General features: G+C 39.7%; 1 protein-coding gene across 7 annotated transcripts in view; it reads left to right on the top strand.

Annotated features, from left to right (window-relative positions):
• The window catches only part of Cfap70 (cilia and flagella associated protein 70), a 66515-nt gene that overhangs the window by 31609 nt on the left and 20290 nt on the right, over nt 1-14616 (top strand). For all 7 annotated transcript variants that reach the window (XM_023566669.2, XM_063239319.1, XM_023566670.2 and 4 more), the window contains 7 exons: nt 3279-3339; nt 3667-3861; nt 6128-6259; nt 10647-10772; nt 12424-12557; nt 12678-12793; nt 13084-13308. In XM_023566669.2, the coding sequence (XP_023422437.2) occupies nt 3279-3339; nt 3667-3861; nt 6128-6259; nt 10647-10772; nt 12424-12557; nt 12678-12793; nt 13084-13308 (989 nt within the window). The remainder of the gene's footprint in view (nt 1-3278; nt 3340-3666; nt 3862-6127; nt 6260-10646; nt 10773-12423; nt 12558-12677; nt 12794-13083; nt 13309-14616) is intronic.

Here is a 14616-nt window from a genome sequence, read left to right as displayed (position 1 = left end):
AAACAAGAAGTTGGTTTGTTCCCACAAATGTAATTTCCCCAAGCTAAGCAACAGTTTTCAGTTGTTGCTGCTGTTGTTTTTAGATGGAATTTCTTTCCTTATTGTAGTTTCCTTATTACAAAAGCATTATATGCTCGCTATAAATTTTTTTAAGAAAATAAAGATGGACCAGAGAGTATAAAAACACCCAGATTTATACTCATCTAGTGATAAACACTTTAAACATCTTCATGTGTATCCTTCTGAAGTTTTTTTTTTTTTTTTTTTTTTTTTTGTCTTTTTCCTTTTTATCGGTACCGTGGATCAAACTCACGACTGCCTGCTTGCAAGGCAGATGCTTATGCCACTGAGCTAAATCTCCAGCCCCTTCTGAAGTTATTTTAAAGCCACTGGATTATAACACACATTCTCTGTTTGTTTCTCTCAGACACACACACACACACACACACACACACACACACACGAAGTCACACACACATATATGTAATTCTTTTTTCTTCTTTGTGGTGCTGAGATCGAACCCAGGGCCTTGTGCACACAAATGATTTACCACCAACCCCTGTATGTGTAATTCTTAAAAAACTTTTTTATATTGTACCATCCTGCTTTGCTTTACTTGTGTAACTAGAAAGTTGTGTATCACATCTAGGTTAACCAGTTGGTTGGCATACAGTGATTCAAAGTATTCTTTTATCCCTTTTCTCACAGTAGAATTGGCAGTAATGTACCCATTTTTATTTCTAATCTTAGAAATTTGAGTCTTCTCACCTTTAATCTTCTAAAGGTTTGTAAATTTTGTTGGCCCATTTTTTTCTTAATCGGTACCGGGGATCGAACTCACGACTGCCTGCTTGCAAGGCAGGCGCTTATGCCGCTGAGCTAAATCCCCAGCCCCTTTGTTGGCCTTTTTAATGGTCAAATATGTACACTTAAATTTTTTTTCTATTCCCTTTTTTGTCTTGACTCAGTTAATTTTATAATGAAAGAAATACAAATTGAGGGCTGGAGATTTAGCTCAGTAGGCATAAGTACCTGCCTGACAAGCATGAGGTCATGAGTTTAATCTGTGGTACCAAAAAAAAAAAAAAAAAAAAAAAAAACCAAACGGGAAATGCAATTAAAATTACCCTGAAGTACCTTGTTTTTACATTACTTTATATCATAAAGGTTTAATAACTCATTCTAGTTTTTTTTTTTTTGGCATGGGGGAATCCAACTCAGGACTTTGTACTTGCTGGGCAGGCAGTTATGCCACTGAGCTACATCCCTGGCTCATTCTGTTGTTGAGGAGGATGTTTGGAAATAGGCCCTCTGTTGCAAACTAGGGGAGAATAAAGTAGCAAAACTCTATGGGAGAGCAATTTGATAATTGCTTTTTAAATAGGAATTCATAGCTGGGTGTGGTAGCGCATGCCTGTAATTCCAGCACTCAGGAGGCTTAAGCAAGAGGATGATTGCGAGTTCAAGGCCAGCCTGGACTACACAGTGGGCTCAAGGCCAGCTTGAACTGCATAGTAAGACCCTGTGTCAAAAAGGCTAAATAAATAAATATTTTAAAAAATAGAAATTCATGAGTCTTTTTTAACCCTTTTTCCTGGTAACTCACTTCCAATAGTTTATTTCCATAGGTTGGCTCTGGAGTGTACCCCAGAAGCTATTCCTTATGCATGTCAGGTATATTTTCTTTTGTTTTTTCATTCAGGGTTTGACTATACAGTTCAGGTTGGCCTTTAACTCACTGTGTAGCCCTGGATGGCCTCAAACTCCCAGCAATCCTCTTGGCTCAACCTCTGGAGTGCTGGGATTACAGGTGTGCACCACCCACCCAGCCAGTTAGGCGTGTTCTCACAGGGGACCTTGGCACTTGCTATCCAATGCCTGATATGCTTTGTTTCCTTGCTTGTTTGAGACAGGATCTCGCTCTGTAGCGGAGGCTGGCCTGGAGCTGACTATTAGCCCAGGCTGGCCTTAACCTCACAGCAGTCTCCCTGCCTCAGCGTCTCTAGCGTTGGATCTGCAGGCATGTGGCACCAAGTCTGCCTGCCTGATGCATTCTGACCCTTTAGTATCTTCTTCACTTCTCTGTGTCTTTCCTCGAATGTTATCACCTCAGCGAAGCCTTTCTTGGCCCTTTCTTGGTTAATATACTGTGCCATTCTGTGCCCTCCGAACCCCACTGAGATTCACTGGCTTGCTGAGCTGTTTTTCTCTGAGGTACATATTACTAGCATACTTGTCTTAATTATTTATCTCATTTATTGTCTTTCCTTCCCTTTTAGAATATAAGCTCCACGAGGGGAAGAGTTTTTGTCTATTTTGCTTAATATTCTATGCTTAAAACTAGAAACCCATATAATGGACAAGAGGTACTCAGTATATTTGTTAGGCACTTTGTATATATTTTCTGCAGAATATAGAACATTTTTTTCTGGAGTAAAAATTGGGAGTTTAGGAAACAAAGTTAAAGGAGATAATTTCCTTTTTATACTTTTAAATCTTGAATCATGTAAATGTATCACCTATCAAAATAAATTATATTAAAATTACTGTGAACAGGGGCATATAATTTTATAAAAAGTTGAATTTGTATGTTTGCCTGTGGACTTGAGGGCAGGACAGTGTACTCTAGCAGAATCTGGTCAGGGGTGTAGCTCAGCGGCTCAGCACCTGTCTGAGCTCAATTCTCAATGCCAGAAAAAGGAAAGAAAGAACCTAAAAGTTCAGGGAAAAGAGCAGTAACTTTTTCTGGCAGATTCTTGGCTAGGTTTCCTCAAAATGGAAGGTAAAAGTTTTGCATCAGCAATTTGATGATAACAGAATGTGTTCTTAACCTTAAAATTTGACATTGTTGTAATTGTTGTACTTCTGCAAACCATAAGCAAGAGTATACTTATCCTAGATGGAGAATGAACAAAAGCTTTTACTCGCTGATGCCCAGATTTCTGAATCTTTAGAGACTTAACTAAATGCCCCCCAAATCACGAAACTCATTGTCTTCCAACCCCTAGGCAAGCCGTGACTTGTGCATAGTGACAATTTTTTAAAAGATGAAAAGGCAAAGCTGGGGCTCAAAGAGCGAAAACTCCACTTAGATGTGCTCTGAGTAGCTGCTCCCTGACTGCTCCCTGATTAGCTGATCCGGACTAATCACGCGCTGGGGTTTTCATGAGGGAGCAGCGGGGAGGCGGCCTCAGTTTCCTCCACCCAGGTGGATCTAGAGAACAAATTGGCAGAGAATACATTTTTATAAATTTTAAATATGTTTTTTTCTGATTCAGGGTCAAGGAAATGATTCCTCCAAGGCCGCCTCTTACCCGTCGGACGGGAGGGGCGCAGAAGGCAAGTGTGAGACACAGTGGAAGTGTGGGTGCTGAGAATCCAGGGCGTACATTTGAAGTTGGCGTGGACCCTTCAGTTTGTCTTCCAGGAGGAGTGAAAACTCGCCCGAAGCTGTACTGTTTTCATTCTGGGTTCCATTTGTGATCAGGAGTGTGCAGTGAGCATCCTACAGTATTTAATCTGTGGCTGGTGGCTTCTGAGCTAGGAAGGAAAGGGCAGTTTTTATCTAAAGTGCTGTTGAACCTAAACCTAACTCACTTTTAGACTTCCTCTGCATAGTCTTGACCACTTGGGGGCCTCTTTCTCAGATGCTTTGTGTTATTTTAGGCCGTAAGTGACTACCACACACAGATCAAGAACATTTCTAGAGCAATTCTAGATGAATACCATAAGATGTTTGGAACACAGGCGGCCAAACTAGGGTGTGACATAGACAGCGAAACCCTGGAGGAGCAGAAGTGCCAGCTCAACTATGAGCTTAATTGCTCTGGAAAATACTTTGCTTTCAAAGAACAACTCAAGGTAAGACATTTATATATTTAATTACTGTCTGGGATTGTAGGAAGCACCTTTTCTACCTATCCATTTAACATTTTTTTCCTCTGATTATCTTCAGCTACATTCTCTGTGACAGATTATTAATAAGAGCTCTACTCCTGCAGTTTTGGATTGGCTTAGTATCCATTCTGAGTGTGAATTTGTCAGAAATTAAATTTAACTTGATTAATTTTCACAGGCTAGATTTTGAATCAGTTTTCATGTTGCTGTAGGAGGCAGAAACTGTGTTATTGATTTTTTTTTTGTCTTTTTCGTTTTTATCAGTACCAGGGATCGAACTCATGACTGCCTGCTTGCAAGGCAGGCGCGTATGCCGCTGAGCTAAATTCCTAGCCCCCTGTTACTGATTTTGTAAATCTCTCTTTTTTTTTTTTTTGTACCAGGAATCAAACTCAGAACCTCGCGCTTGCCAGGCAGGCACTTGTACTGCTGAGCTAAATCCCCAGCCCTTTTGTAAATCTTTATTTCTACCTAGTATGCAGAATCATTAAGATTTGAGAAATAGTTACTTAATAATAATTTCTTAGGTAATAGTACTGGCTATCATTTATTGAATGTTTTCTATGTCAGATAAATTTGTAAAAGCTTCATATTTTACTAATTTAATAATCATAACAACCTTATGAGATAGGTGCTCTCCATTTCCCATTTTACAGATGGGGAAATGCAAAATTAGTTGTTTAATTTGCCCAAGGTTAGACAGTGAAGATCAAAGACAGGGATTCAAATTCAGGCAACCTGGCTCCAGAATTGCTGTACTACTCTGCCTCTCTATGGGCATTAACTGTGTGCCCTGTTCTTTAGAAAACAGGGAGAGGGGCTGGGGATTTAGCTCAGCGGCATAAGCACCTGCCTTGCAAGCAGGCAGTCTTGAGTTCGATCCCCGGTACCGATAAAAAGGAAAAAGACAAAAAAAAAAAAAAAAAAAAAAAAAGAAAAAGAAAACAGGGATAAAGGAGACAGTGGGGAACAAGTGAAAAACTCAAAAGACAAGAGGGTATTGTCAGTAGGTAGTATTGTCACCCTTCAGTTTGATTCCTGGTTTTGCCTTTACTAAGTCGGTGACATTGGGCACATAGCTATCTCTCTGCCTCAATTTCTTGACCTAACAGGGAGGGCTAATATTAATATTATGTCACTGAATAATTATGAGAGTAAAATAATATGATGCATGGAAAATGCTTAGGATAAAACTTGGCAATAATAGTTAGGGAGGAAAAGAGTGACGAAGCTGCCTGGTTGTAACAATGTGCTATGTTTATGCTTTATATATTCTAAGAACCCTCAGTAGACTCCTGAGACTATGTTTGTACGAAACTCTATGTATACATTGTTTTTTTCTGTATCTACATGTCTACATAGGTATACATACCTTTGAGAAACCCATTTTTTCATTTAAAGAAAGTACTTTGTCTTCTCTTTCGAATATCCAAATTGTTACTTCACTATTCTTATGCTTTGCAGTCATTGTTAAGTAAAATAAAAACTGTTAGAAGTAGGAACTGTGGTACCGTGACAGTCATCCTGGTAACAAGGTGACTGGCAGGTGGTTAATGGGTGGTATAGCTTGGAAATGCTGGACGGCGTGGTTCACATCTGTGGTGGATGGAGCAGGCAGCGGGAGATTTTGTCATGCTACTCAGGGTGGGACACAACTTAAAATAGCTATTATTTAGTTCTGAAATTTTCTACATAATATTTTCAGATGGCAGTGGACCATGGATGACTGAAACGGTGGATAAGGAGTACTATGAAGCATTGCAAGCTTCTGTTTTCTCCTTTTGGCTTTTAAGTTATCTTCTAAAATAAGATAATAGTACTAAAGCTACATATTCACTTAACAGATGAGGAGACAGAGGCACCAGACTGCAGAGTAATTTATGCAATTGTATAGTGGTAGCATTAGAACCAGAACTGCATTCTCTGGGCTTTCAGACGGGGCTGTCTCCCTGGACGTGGTCACTATGACAGACATAATGTGTCAACATAATTGAGGGTTTTCTTTAGCTATCTGACTCTTTTTGCAGGGTGTGAATCCTGTACTACCCTTTTCCTTGATGGCAGCATCAAGGAAGAAACCCATAGAGCATGTTGCTTGAGGGAACATCAGAGACCTGGAGAACTTAATCACTGTCTGGTTTTGATGAGCCTTACACCCAAGGTCCTGACCTGTGCTTCAGCGTGGTGCTGGTCCTGTTACTAATGGAAGGGAAATGGGTATGTCTTGCAGCACGCTGTGGTAAAGATTGTGAGAGAGAAATATCTGAAGACAACATCATTTGAAAGTCAGGAGGAACTACAGACATTTATCAGTGAACTTTATGTGTTCTTGGTAGACCAGATGCATGTGGCCCTAAACCAGGTAGGTGAACTGAGAGCTTTTAATTTTTCTATGTAGAGCATCAGGGTCTCCCTTGAGTTGCTACTTTCTTTCTTTTACTTAAAAAAAATTTTATCAAGGCATCTGCTCGTGCTAGGCACTGAAAACACAAAGATGAATAAGAACTACCTCAAGTATAAGATTAATTTGCGGAGAACCATGGTTATGATCTTTCAATTTCCTATAAAAGTTAATTTTGTAACTTGCAAAAATGTGATGCAATTTTCAGAAAAGATAAGATAGGTGTTGGAAATTGGGAAACAAAAACCATTATTTGTTCTGTGAAGGTTTCACAATTCTGAATTTTTTATTCAAGAGGATAAAAACAAATGATGAGTAGTTTTCAGTCTTACATGTTTTATGTGGTTTTTTGGCTATTTATCTAGTTTTCAATCTGTATATATAATAAGTAACTTTGTGAGACTTTATAAGATAAGTAAATCTGAGGCTGGAAAAATAAAAGTGGATGAAAAGAGGGGAGATAAAGAAAAGGATTAAAATGTGTTATGTACACTTACCAATCCCTTACCTAGAATGTGGTCATTATGTATTGCAAACATGTACCAATAAAAGTGAAAAAATTACGTGTTCATGTGCTCTATCTAAATGACAGTGGCACTTCAGATGTGCTTTTCCTATGACTGCTGGTTGGATTCCTCCTGGTGGTCTCTTGGCTTCTGTATTTGCAGCTCCTGTCTTGCCTTCATCTGCTGTTTTGTATGCATTCAGTTATGGTTTATTTGAAAGCAGTGGCAAAATTAGTCTTTGTACCCTGGTGGCCTCTGACAGCTGGGCCTCCTCAAGGCCTCTGTTCGCTCTGTTTATTCCTTCCGTGTTGTCCCTCCCACCCCATCAACGACCTGGAAGAGGAGGGCAGGAGTGTCCATTACTGGGGGGCTCAATGGACAGGCCTGCCTTGGGCACGAACGACATCAATGATTCGATTTGGAGACCAACTGAGAGTTGAGCATGGTTGGGAAATTGCTGCTGTCTCCAATCCTGAAGAATCCTTGCCTAGTGAAGGAGGCAGACGTAAAATAAAAATCGTAATAGAATGTGATAAAGGCATGACAGGGACATGGCTGTTAGAGCGCAGGTTAGGGTTATCTAAGAAAAAGCGACCAGTTTTACACTGGGATTCTTAGAGGACTCACAGAGGAGCTGTGCTGTAAGCTGGGCCTTCAAAGACGAGTAGAAATTCTTTTTCAGGCTGGAGATTTAACTTAGCAACATAAGCACCTGCCTTGCAAGCAGGCAGTCGTGAGTTCGATCCCCGGTACCGATAAAAATGAAAAAGACAAAAAAAAAAAAAAAAAAAGAAATTCTTCTCCAGGTGAATGTTTCAGAGCAGTGAATCCCAGGGAGCACTGCGGAGGAGGAGGAGCTTGGGAGAAGCTGGCCTGTACAGGTCCTGCAGAGAGTTCAGGAGCAGAGCTGAGGTTGTGGGGGCTGGAGAATCAAGAGATGAAGAGGGAGAGGGAAGGAGGCCCTGTGTGCTATATGTCTGACTTTTCTCACTAGCACTTGAGGGCAATAAATTGAACTGTTTTACACTGAGGAATATCATGATCGGGTTTACATTTTATGTTTAAAAAAACCCAGTCCAGGGGCTGGGGATTTAGCTCAGCAGCATAAGCGCCTGCCTTGCAAGCAGGCAGTCGTGAGTTCGATCCCTGGTACCGATAAAAAGGAAAAAGACAAAAACAAAACAAAACAAAACAAGAAACCCAGTCCAGTGGTCTTATTGGAGGATAGATTAGAGATGGTGAAACTAATGTCAGCTGTTACTGCATAACAAAGACGGGTTCCTAAGTTTAATGTTCAACAACTAGGCTAGTGATACCAACATTAACCAGAACAAGGAATGCACATGGAGTGAAACTTCTGGGTGCAGGTGATATGGAATCAGATTTGGACATTAGCCACCGTGGGGTTTTTCCTCAGGGGAGACAGAGCTGAGCTAGAGGTGAGATTTGGGGAGCCACAATCATAGATGAAGCTGCCTGAGAAAAACACAAGGAAAGAAGTGAGCCGATGTTAGAACCCTAGGGAACACCAACATCACTGGGATGGATGGATGGGTGGAAGAATAGAGGAAGGAGACAAATGGAATTGTTAAGAAGGCAAAAGAATCAAAAGACATTAATGCTACAGGAATCAAGGGGAGAATTGTATGAAAAAATGTCAACATTAAATACCCCTAGGGAATTCAAGAAAAACAAAATCTGTGACGCTTTCATTGGGTTTGGCAATAAGGAAGTTATTTTTCATCTCTACACAGCAATTTCATTGGGCTAATGTGGGAGGACTCAAATTAGAATGCAGTGAGAAGCAGACATATGATTAGGAAATGTATAAATATAGATTCAACAAGTTGGATGAAGAAAAAATAGAAAAATGGAAACTTGAAACTCTGGGAATTTCCTTTCTGGGGTTGGAAAACTTGGAGCACTTCGACGGGTTTGGGGCTAGGGGTCAGTGTGCTGGAGAGAAGTTGAACATTGGGAAGGAGAGGAGGGGAGATAAGCCGCAGCCAGCTTGGGCTACAGCACAGAAAAAAGAACTGACTCGAGGGTGAGCCTTAAAGCACAGAAGTGGGCAGTGCTTTTTGCTTCCAGACAGAAAGCAAAGAGACACACAGATGCAGAAACAACTTAGATGTGGAGTTAAAAGGTTTTGAGTGTTTTTTGCCTAATGTGAAGTAAAGTCTTTATTGAAATGAAGGGAATAAAGGTTGAATGAAAAGCTTGGAGAAGAAAATGTAGATACGGCATTGCATTATGGAAAACACAGCTAAACAAGGGCCAAGACGCAGAGGATGGAGAGGGTACCAAACGTCTTCAGCTAGGAGGAAGGCCTCAGAGGCTGTGCAGGCTTGGGTGTCTCTGTGTCTAAGCCAATCTTTCTTAGAACCGGTTAGCTTCACCTGTTCAGGAATGAAGTCAGACTGTACAATTGCTTTACTTGGGGAGTTTTCAAGATGAGGATGCCTGAGGCTTGGGTATCCTCGTGAGAGAGTAGTATGGGCAGGTAATCACCAGGTCCAGGCTGATGCATTTGGGAAATCATGGGCTTTGGAGAGTGAAGGAAATAAAGTCAGAGAGCTGTTTTACATGCACTACATGACAAAATAGTGGGAGATTTGGCATGTGTTTTTCAGGGAATGCGGTATTACATAGAGGTAGAGAATTTCTGGTATTGGGGTAGAACTGTTGCCAGAGGCACTTAGGAGTCATCGTCATCAAAACTAAAAAAAAAACAAACAAAGGCATTAGTCACTTAGCAGCACTCTGGCTCATCTCAAATTTGACTTTACTGTCCCCATTGTTAGCAACTGTCTGGTATCATTTTTATTTAAAAATGTTATTAGTACATACTTGTACTATTGATCACACTCAATCATCTTTCTTTCTCTCTCTTTCTTTTCTTTCTTCCTTCCTTCCTTTCCTTTTGAGGCAGAGTCTCGCTATATAGTGCAGAGCTGGCCTTGAACTCACTTATGTAGCCCATGCAGGCCTCCAACTCACAGCTAGTCCTCCTGATCCTGGGATTACAGGTGTGCGCCCTGATACCCAGTTCTTTATTTTTAGTTAAAGAATATCAAGTCTTCCTGACAGATCACACCTGATTCAGGAGATTATTGATTACACCAGACTTTTCCAATCTGGGTATATATCTTTTTTTGGTTTTCCTCATACTCTTCGGGTTTTTTTTTTATAAAATATATCTTTTTGTAGGATCAATCTGGATGCCTCACTGAAGGTATAAATTTAGATTTCAAGGTTTCATTTTTAGTTTCTCATTTTCTCCATGTTTAAAGACTGTAAACTGGGTGAGGTGTCAGTAATCCTAGCACCTGAAGCTGAGACATGATTTCAGTTTGAGGCCAACCTGGGCTACGGAGTGAGTTCAAGGCCAGCCTGAACTATACAAAAGACTAAAAAAAAAAAAAAACAAAAAACTGAAAAATAAATAAATATCCAGGTGTTCCCAACTTTTTCAAGTCACAGCACCTGAAAAATAGTAGTATTTGTCCTATACTTGGGAGAACGTGGTGGAAGCTGTTTGGGGTCAGAGACAACTTATAGAGGGACTCAGGCTGCTTTCAAGTTGGAGAGTTGTTTCTGTGTTTACAATTTTTATTCACTTCCATGAGCTCAGATTTTTGTTATTCAAATATCTGAGCTTCTGTTTTACCCTTGATACTTGTCTCTTGGTTCTCTCTGATTGTCTTACTTTAACACCAAGGTTGTAAGAAACTTCTGTATCATCTTCGATGTTTGACTGATTGCATATTTGGTTTATTTTCACAAACCTGTCTCTTAGTAATTTCTTCGTTTTGTTTGCTTATGGCTTTGTCATTGACAAGATCATGCTGGATGACATCCAAGGCTCCACTGTAACCATCCCTAGTAGCAATGAACAGCTTCGGCTCTTTGCCTTTGAAGCAGAAGTCAATGAGAACTTTGACATGGCAGCAGTGTACTATGAAGAGGTAAACATCTTCTCAGGGCTTGTTTTTCCTATTATTTGTGAAATATAAGTACAATGAATAGTAATTTTGATTATTGAAAATCAAACTTGATTGATGAAATAATACATACATAAGTACAGATGTCAGTAGAACACAGTTCAAAAATAGGCCATACAACTGAGGTCATTTGCCTTTTGATAAAGGTATACAAGAAATTTAGTGGTGGGGGGTGCCTGCCTGGTAAGCACGAGGTCCTGAGTTCAATCCCTGGTACCAAAATAATAATAATAATAACAATAATTTTAAAAAAATTTAGAGGTGACAAGATATATCGTCTTTCCAACAAATTGTGTAGAATAGTGAGTCTTATATATGCAAAATAAATGAGCCTTAACCTAACCTTACACATTTTACAAAAATCAACTCCAAATGGATAATAAATCTAAATGTAAAACATGAAGCTATAAAACTTTGAGAAGAAATATGGGAGAATATTTTCTTGACCTAGAGTTAGAGTTCTTAGGAGAACAAAGGCCAAAGAAAAACGTGCTAAATAGAACTTCATCAAAATAAAACAAATTTAAAAAATTAAAACTCAAGAGGCTGGGGATTTAGCTCAGCGGCATAAGCGCCTGCCTTGCAAGCAGGCAGTTGTGAGTTCGATCCCTGGTACCGATAAAAAGGAAAAAGACAAAAACAAAAAACAAAAAACAAAAAAAACAAAAAAACTTGTGCCCCATAAATGACAGAGAAAGAAAAACATAGAAGAAAATATTTGTAAGACATACCTGATAAAAGAATTGCATCTAGGTTATAAAGAGCCCTCAAAAAACAGCATCTGTATGTGTAATGTATGTGTGCTGGCCCCCTGTGAGGAAGGTAATCATTACGTGCTACAAAAATGTACTAACAAAAAATAAAATTTGAAAATAAGTTTAAAAAAACGGTGCATAAGCATTTTTGCACTACCTATTTTTTTTGTCTTTTTTCTTTTTATCGGTACTGGGATTGAACTCACGACTGCCTGCTTGCAAGGCAGGCGCTTATGCCACTGAGCTAAATCCCCAGCCCCATACCTATTTTTAGTTATTTAGGTTATATATCAAAGAATGAAATTTCTGGAATGTATGGTAAACCTGTGTTTGTAAGGATTTTTATTGGGCTCTTATGTGGATTTACTGTACATGTAGATTGCTTTCAGTAGTATTGACATCTTAACAATATTAAATCATGATGATGAAGTGTCTTTCTATTCTTTTATGTCTTCTTTAATTTCTTTACCCAATATTTGTAGTTTTCACTTACGAAGAGCTCCTTCCTCCCACCCCAGGTTGTAGATAAACTCATAATTGCCATTTAGAAATTATTATATGTACCTGCTGAGACACAAAGTGAAATTTTAGGCTGTCAAAGTATGGAATGAATTATGAGTGACCACATATTGAAAAGAAATGGCTCTTTTTAAATTATGTTTGAAAGTCTGGCCACTTTCTAAAAACTGGAAATTGTGCTAGGCTTGTGGGATTTCAGGGTAAGCAAAAAGAAGTCCTGGCCTCTTGCTTTCATGGAACTCAGAGTATCTGTCTAGGGCCTGCTGTGTGATGTTACATGTGCAAAAAGCTGGACGCAGAGCTGCAGTAACCTTGGCCCTCCTGGTGTTTTGTGTGCCTAGAGGTTGGTCCGTGAGCCCCAGAACCTGGAGCACTGGCTGGATTATGGTGCTTTTTGCCTCCTAACTGAAGACAACATCAAAGCACAAGAGTGTTTTCGGAAAGCTCTGTCTTTGAATGAGAATCATATCCACAGGTAGAGGCAGAAGGGAGATTAGACTCTGTAGAAGCAGATAAATTTCTACATGAAATTATCCTGCTTCCGTGAATATGGCACAGGCCCATGCTGTTAACCATGTTAGCTGTCTCTTCTCAGCCTGTTGCTGTGTGGTGTGCTCGCTGTCTTGATGGAGAATTACGAGCAAGCAGAAATTTTCTTTGAGGATGCCACTTGCTTGGATCCAGCCAATGTTGTAGCCTGGACTCTACTGGGTATGTTACTTTCCTGTGATACCAAAGCAGTGTTTTCCATTATAAGGCTGTCCCTTCTCCTGTATTTGGGAGGATGAGGAAAGAGGATTGTGATGCGTTCAAGGCCAGCCCGGGCTACCTAGTGAGACCCTATCTCAAAACAAACAGACAGACAAAAAAGACTTTTCTACTCTTCAATGGTTGATAATGTGGTTTCTTCAATTTTGGGGAAAATAATGAAATGCTACAAAAATTCATTATATGAGCATAGAATACTGGTCATATGTCTTTCGATGTTTTTCTTTCCTCAGGTTTATACTATGAAATTCAAAACAATGATATTCGAATGGAAATGGCGTTTCATGAGGCCTCTAAACAGCTTCAGGCACAAATGTTTCAAGCACAGTTAACAAAGCAAAAGAGCATTGGTACCATCGAGGACACTGAAGAAGGAAAGAAAATAGAACCTAATTCAACCACCCGGGGAAGCATGAAGGATCCTTCGGTCACGATCCTCAAGATGGAAGCCCCACAAGGTAGAAACGGGGAGTGCAGATGGTGGGTGTCTGTTGGGAAACTTACTGGCCTTTTGAGTAGGACCTGGCACAAAGTAGGCACTAAGTAAATATTTATTAAATGCATGAGCACTACAGTTATTTTGGGAATATCATGGCAGACTTCTAAGTATTTCCTTAAACCATGCGGGGTGGCTCACACCTGTAATCCCAGCACTCAGGAGGTTGAGGTGAGTTTGAGACCAGCCTGGACTACAAAGTGAATTCAAGGCCAGCCTGAACTGCATAGTGAGGCCCTGTCTCAAAAAGACTAAATAAATAAATAAACATTTCTTTATTCAGAAGATTAGTGATCTGAAACTTCAGTTGATGTTGTTATTTGACAATTATAGAATTTACCATCCTCTTTAGTATACCTTAAAAAGGGATACCATTCTAGAATGATTTTCTTTTCCCCTCTCCTTGGATAAGTTCTGCCTCATAATTCTTAAATTTATTGTTTGTTTATGCACACCTTCTTATCTGTTTTTCATTGGCATTCTTTTTTCCTCTACTTTAGGAAATCACTCATTTGCATATATGTAATATGTGTGCTTTTTTAGTGTGCTTCTTGCATATGTGCATTATTACTGTGTGCATGCATTTTAAAGTTTGAGGTATGAGCTGCACCTACTTCAGTATTTAATTTAATACATTTTGACACATGGACCCATTCATGAAAACATCACAGTTAAGATAACAAATACTGGGGTTGGAGGTTTAGCTCAGCGGCATAAGCGCCTGCCTTGCAAGCAGGCAGTCGTGAGTTCGATCCTGGTACCGATAAAAAGGAAAAAGACAAAAAAAAAAAAAAAAAAAAAAAAGATAATGAATACTGAACTCCCTTCCTGGTAAGCGGCCCTGGTGCGAACCAGGAAGAAAACCAGCCAGCGTCTCCCATGAGCCTGCCTACGCAAGCTGAGAATCAAACATCCCATCCTCCCTCTCCCACCCCATTAGCAACTGGGAGCCAGAGGTCTGAGCATCTCTTGGGAGGATGACCTATGCAATATAGCGAATATGGGGGATTTCCTTCTTTTTTCTGTTTGAATGAAATGTTGTTTTCACTGTTTTGCTTTGTTCTGATTAAGTGTTTTGCTCTATTCAGTATTCTCTTTTGATTGGTTTTATAATGTTCTGTTTTGATTTCGCTATACATGATTGAATGGACAACTATTGTGAAGATAACGAGATATACTACGGTGCCTATTACTGTTATCCTGGTATCCTGCTCTGAAGTTCTGTACCAATTTCCCCGCATTGTCTCAATTGGCTTTGTTCTGGGGTATT

This window comes from Cavia porcellus, unplaced genomic scaffold (genome assembly GCF_034190915.1).
Source record: "Cavia porcellus strain 051 isolate PalLab524CR breed Dunkin Hartley unplaced genomic scaffold, mCavPor4.1 scaffold_28, whole genome shotgun sequence".
Classification (NCBI taxonomy): domain Eukaryota; kingdom Metazoa; phylum Chordata; class Mammalia; order Rodentia; family Caviidae; genus Cavia; species Cavia porcellus.
Note: the sequence above shows the minus strand (reverse complement) of the source record. Positions and strands in the feature narration are given on the sequence as shown.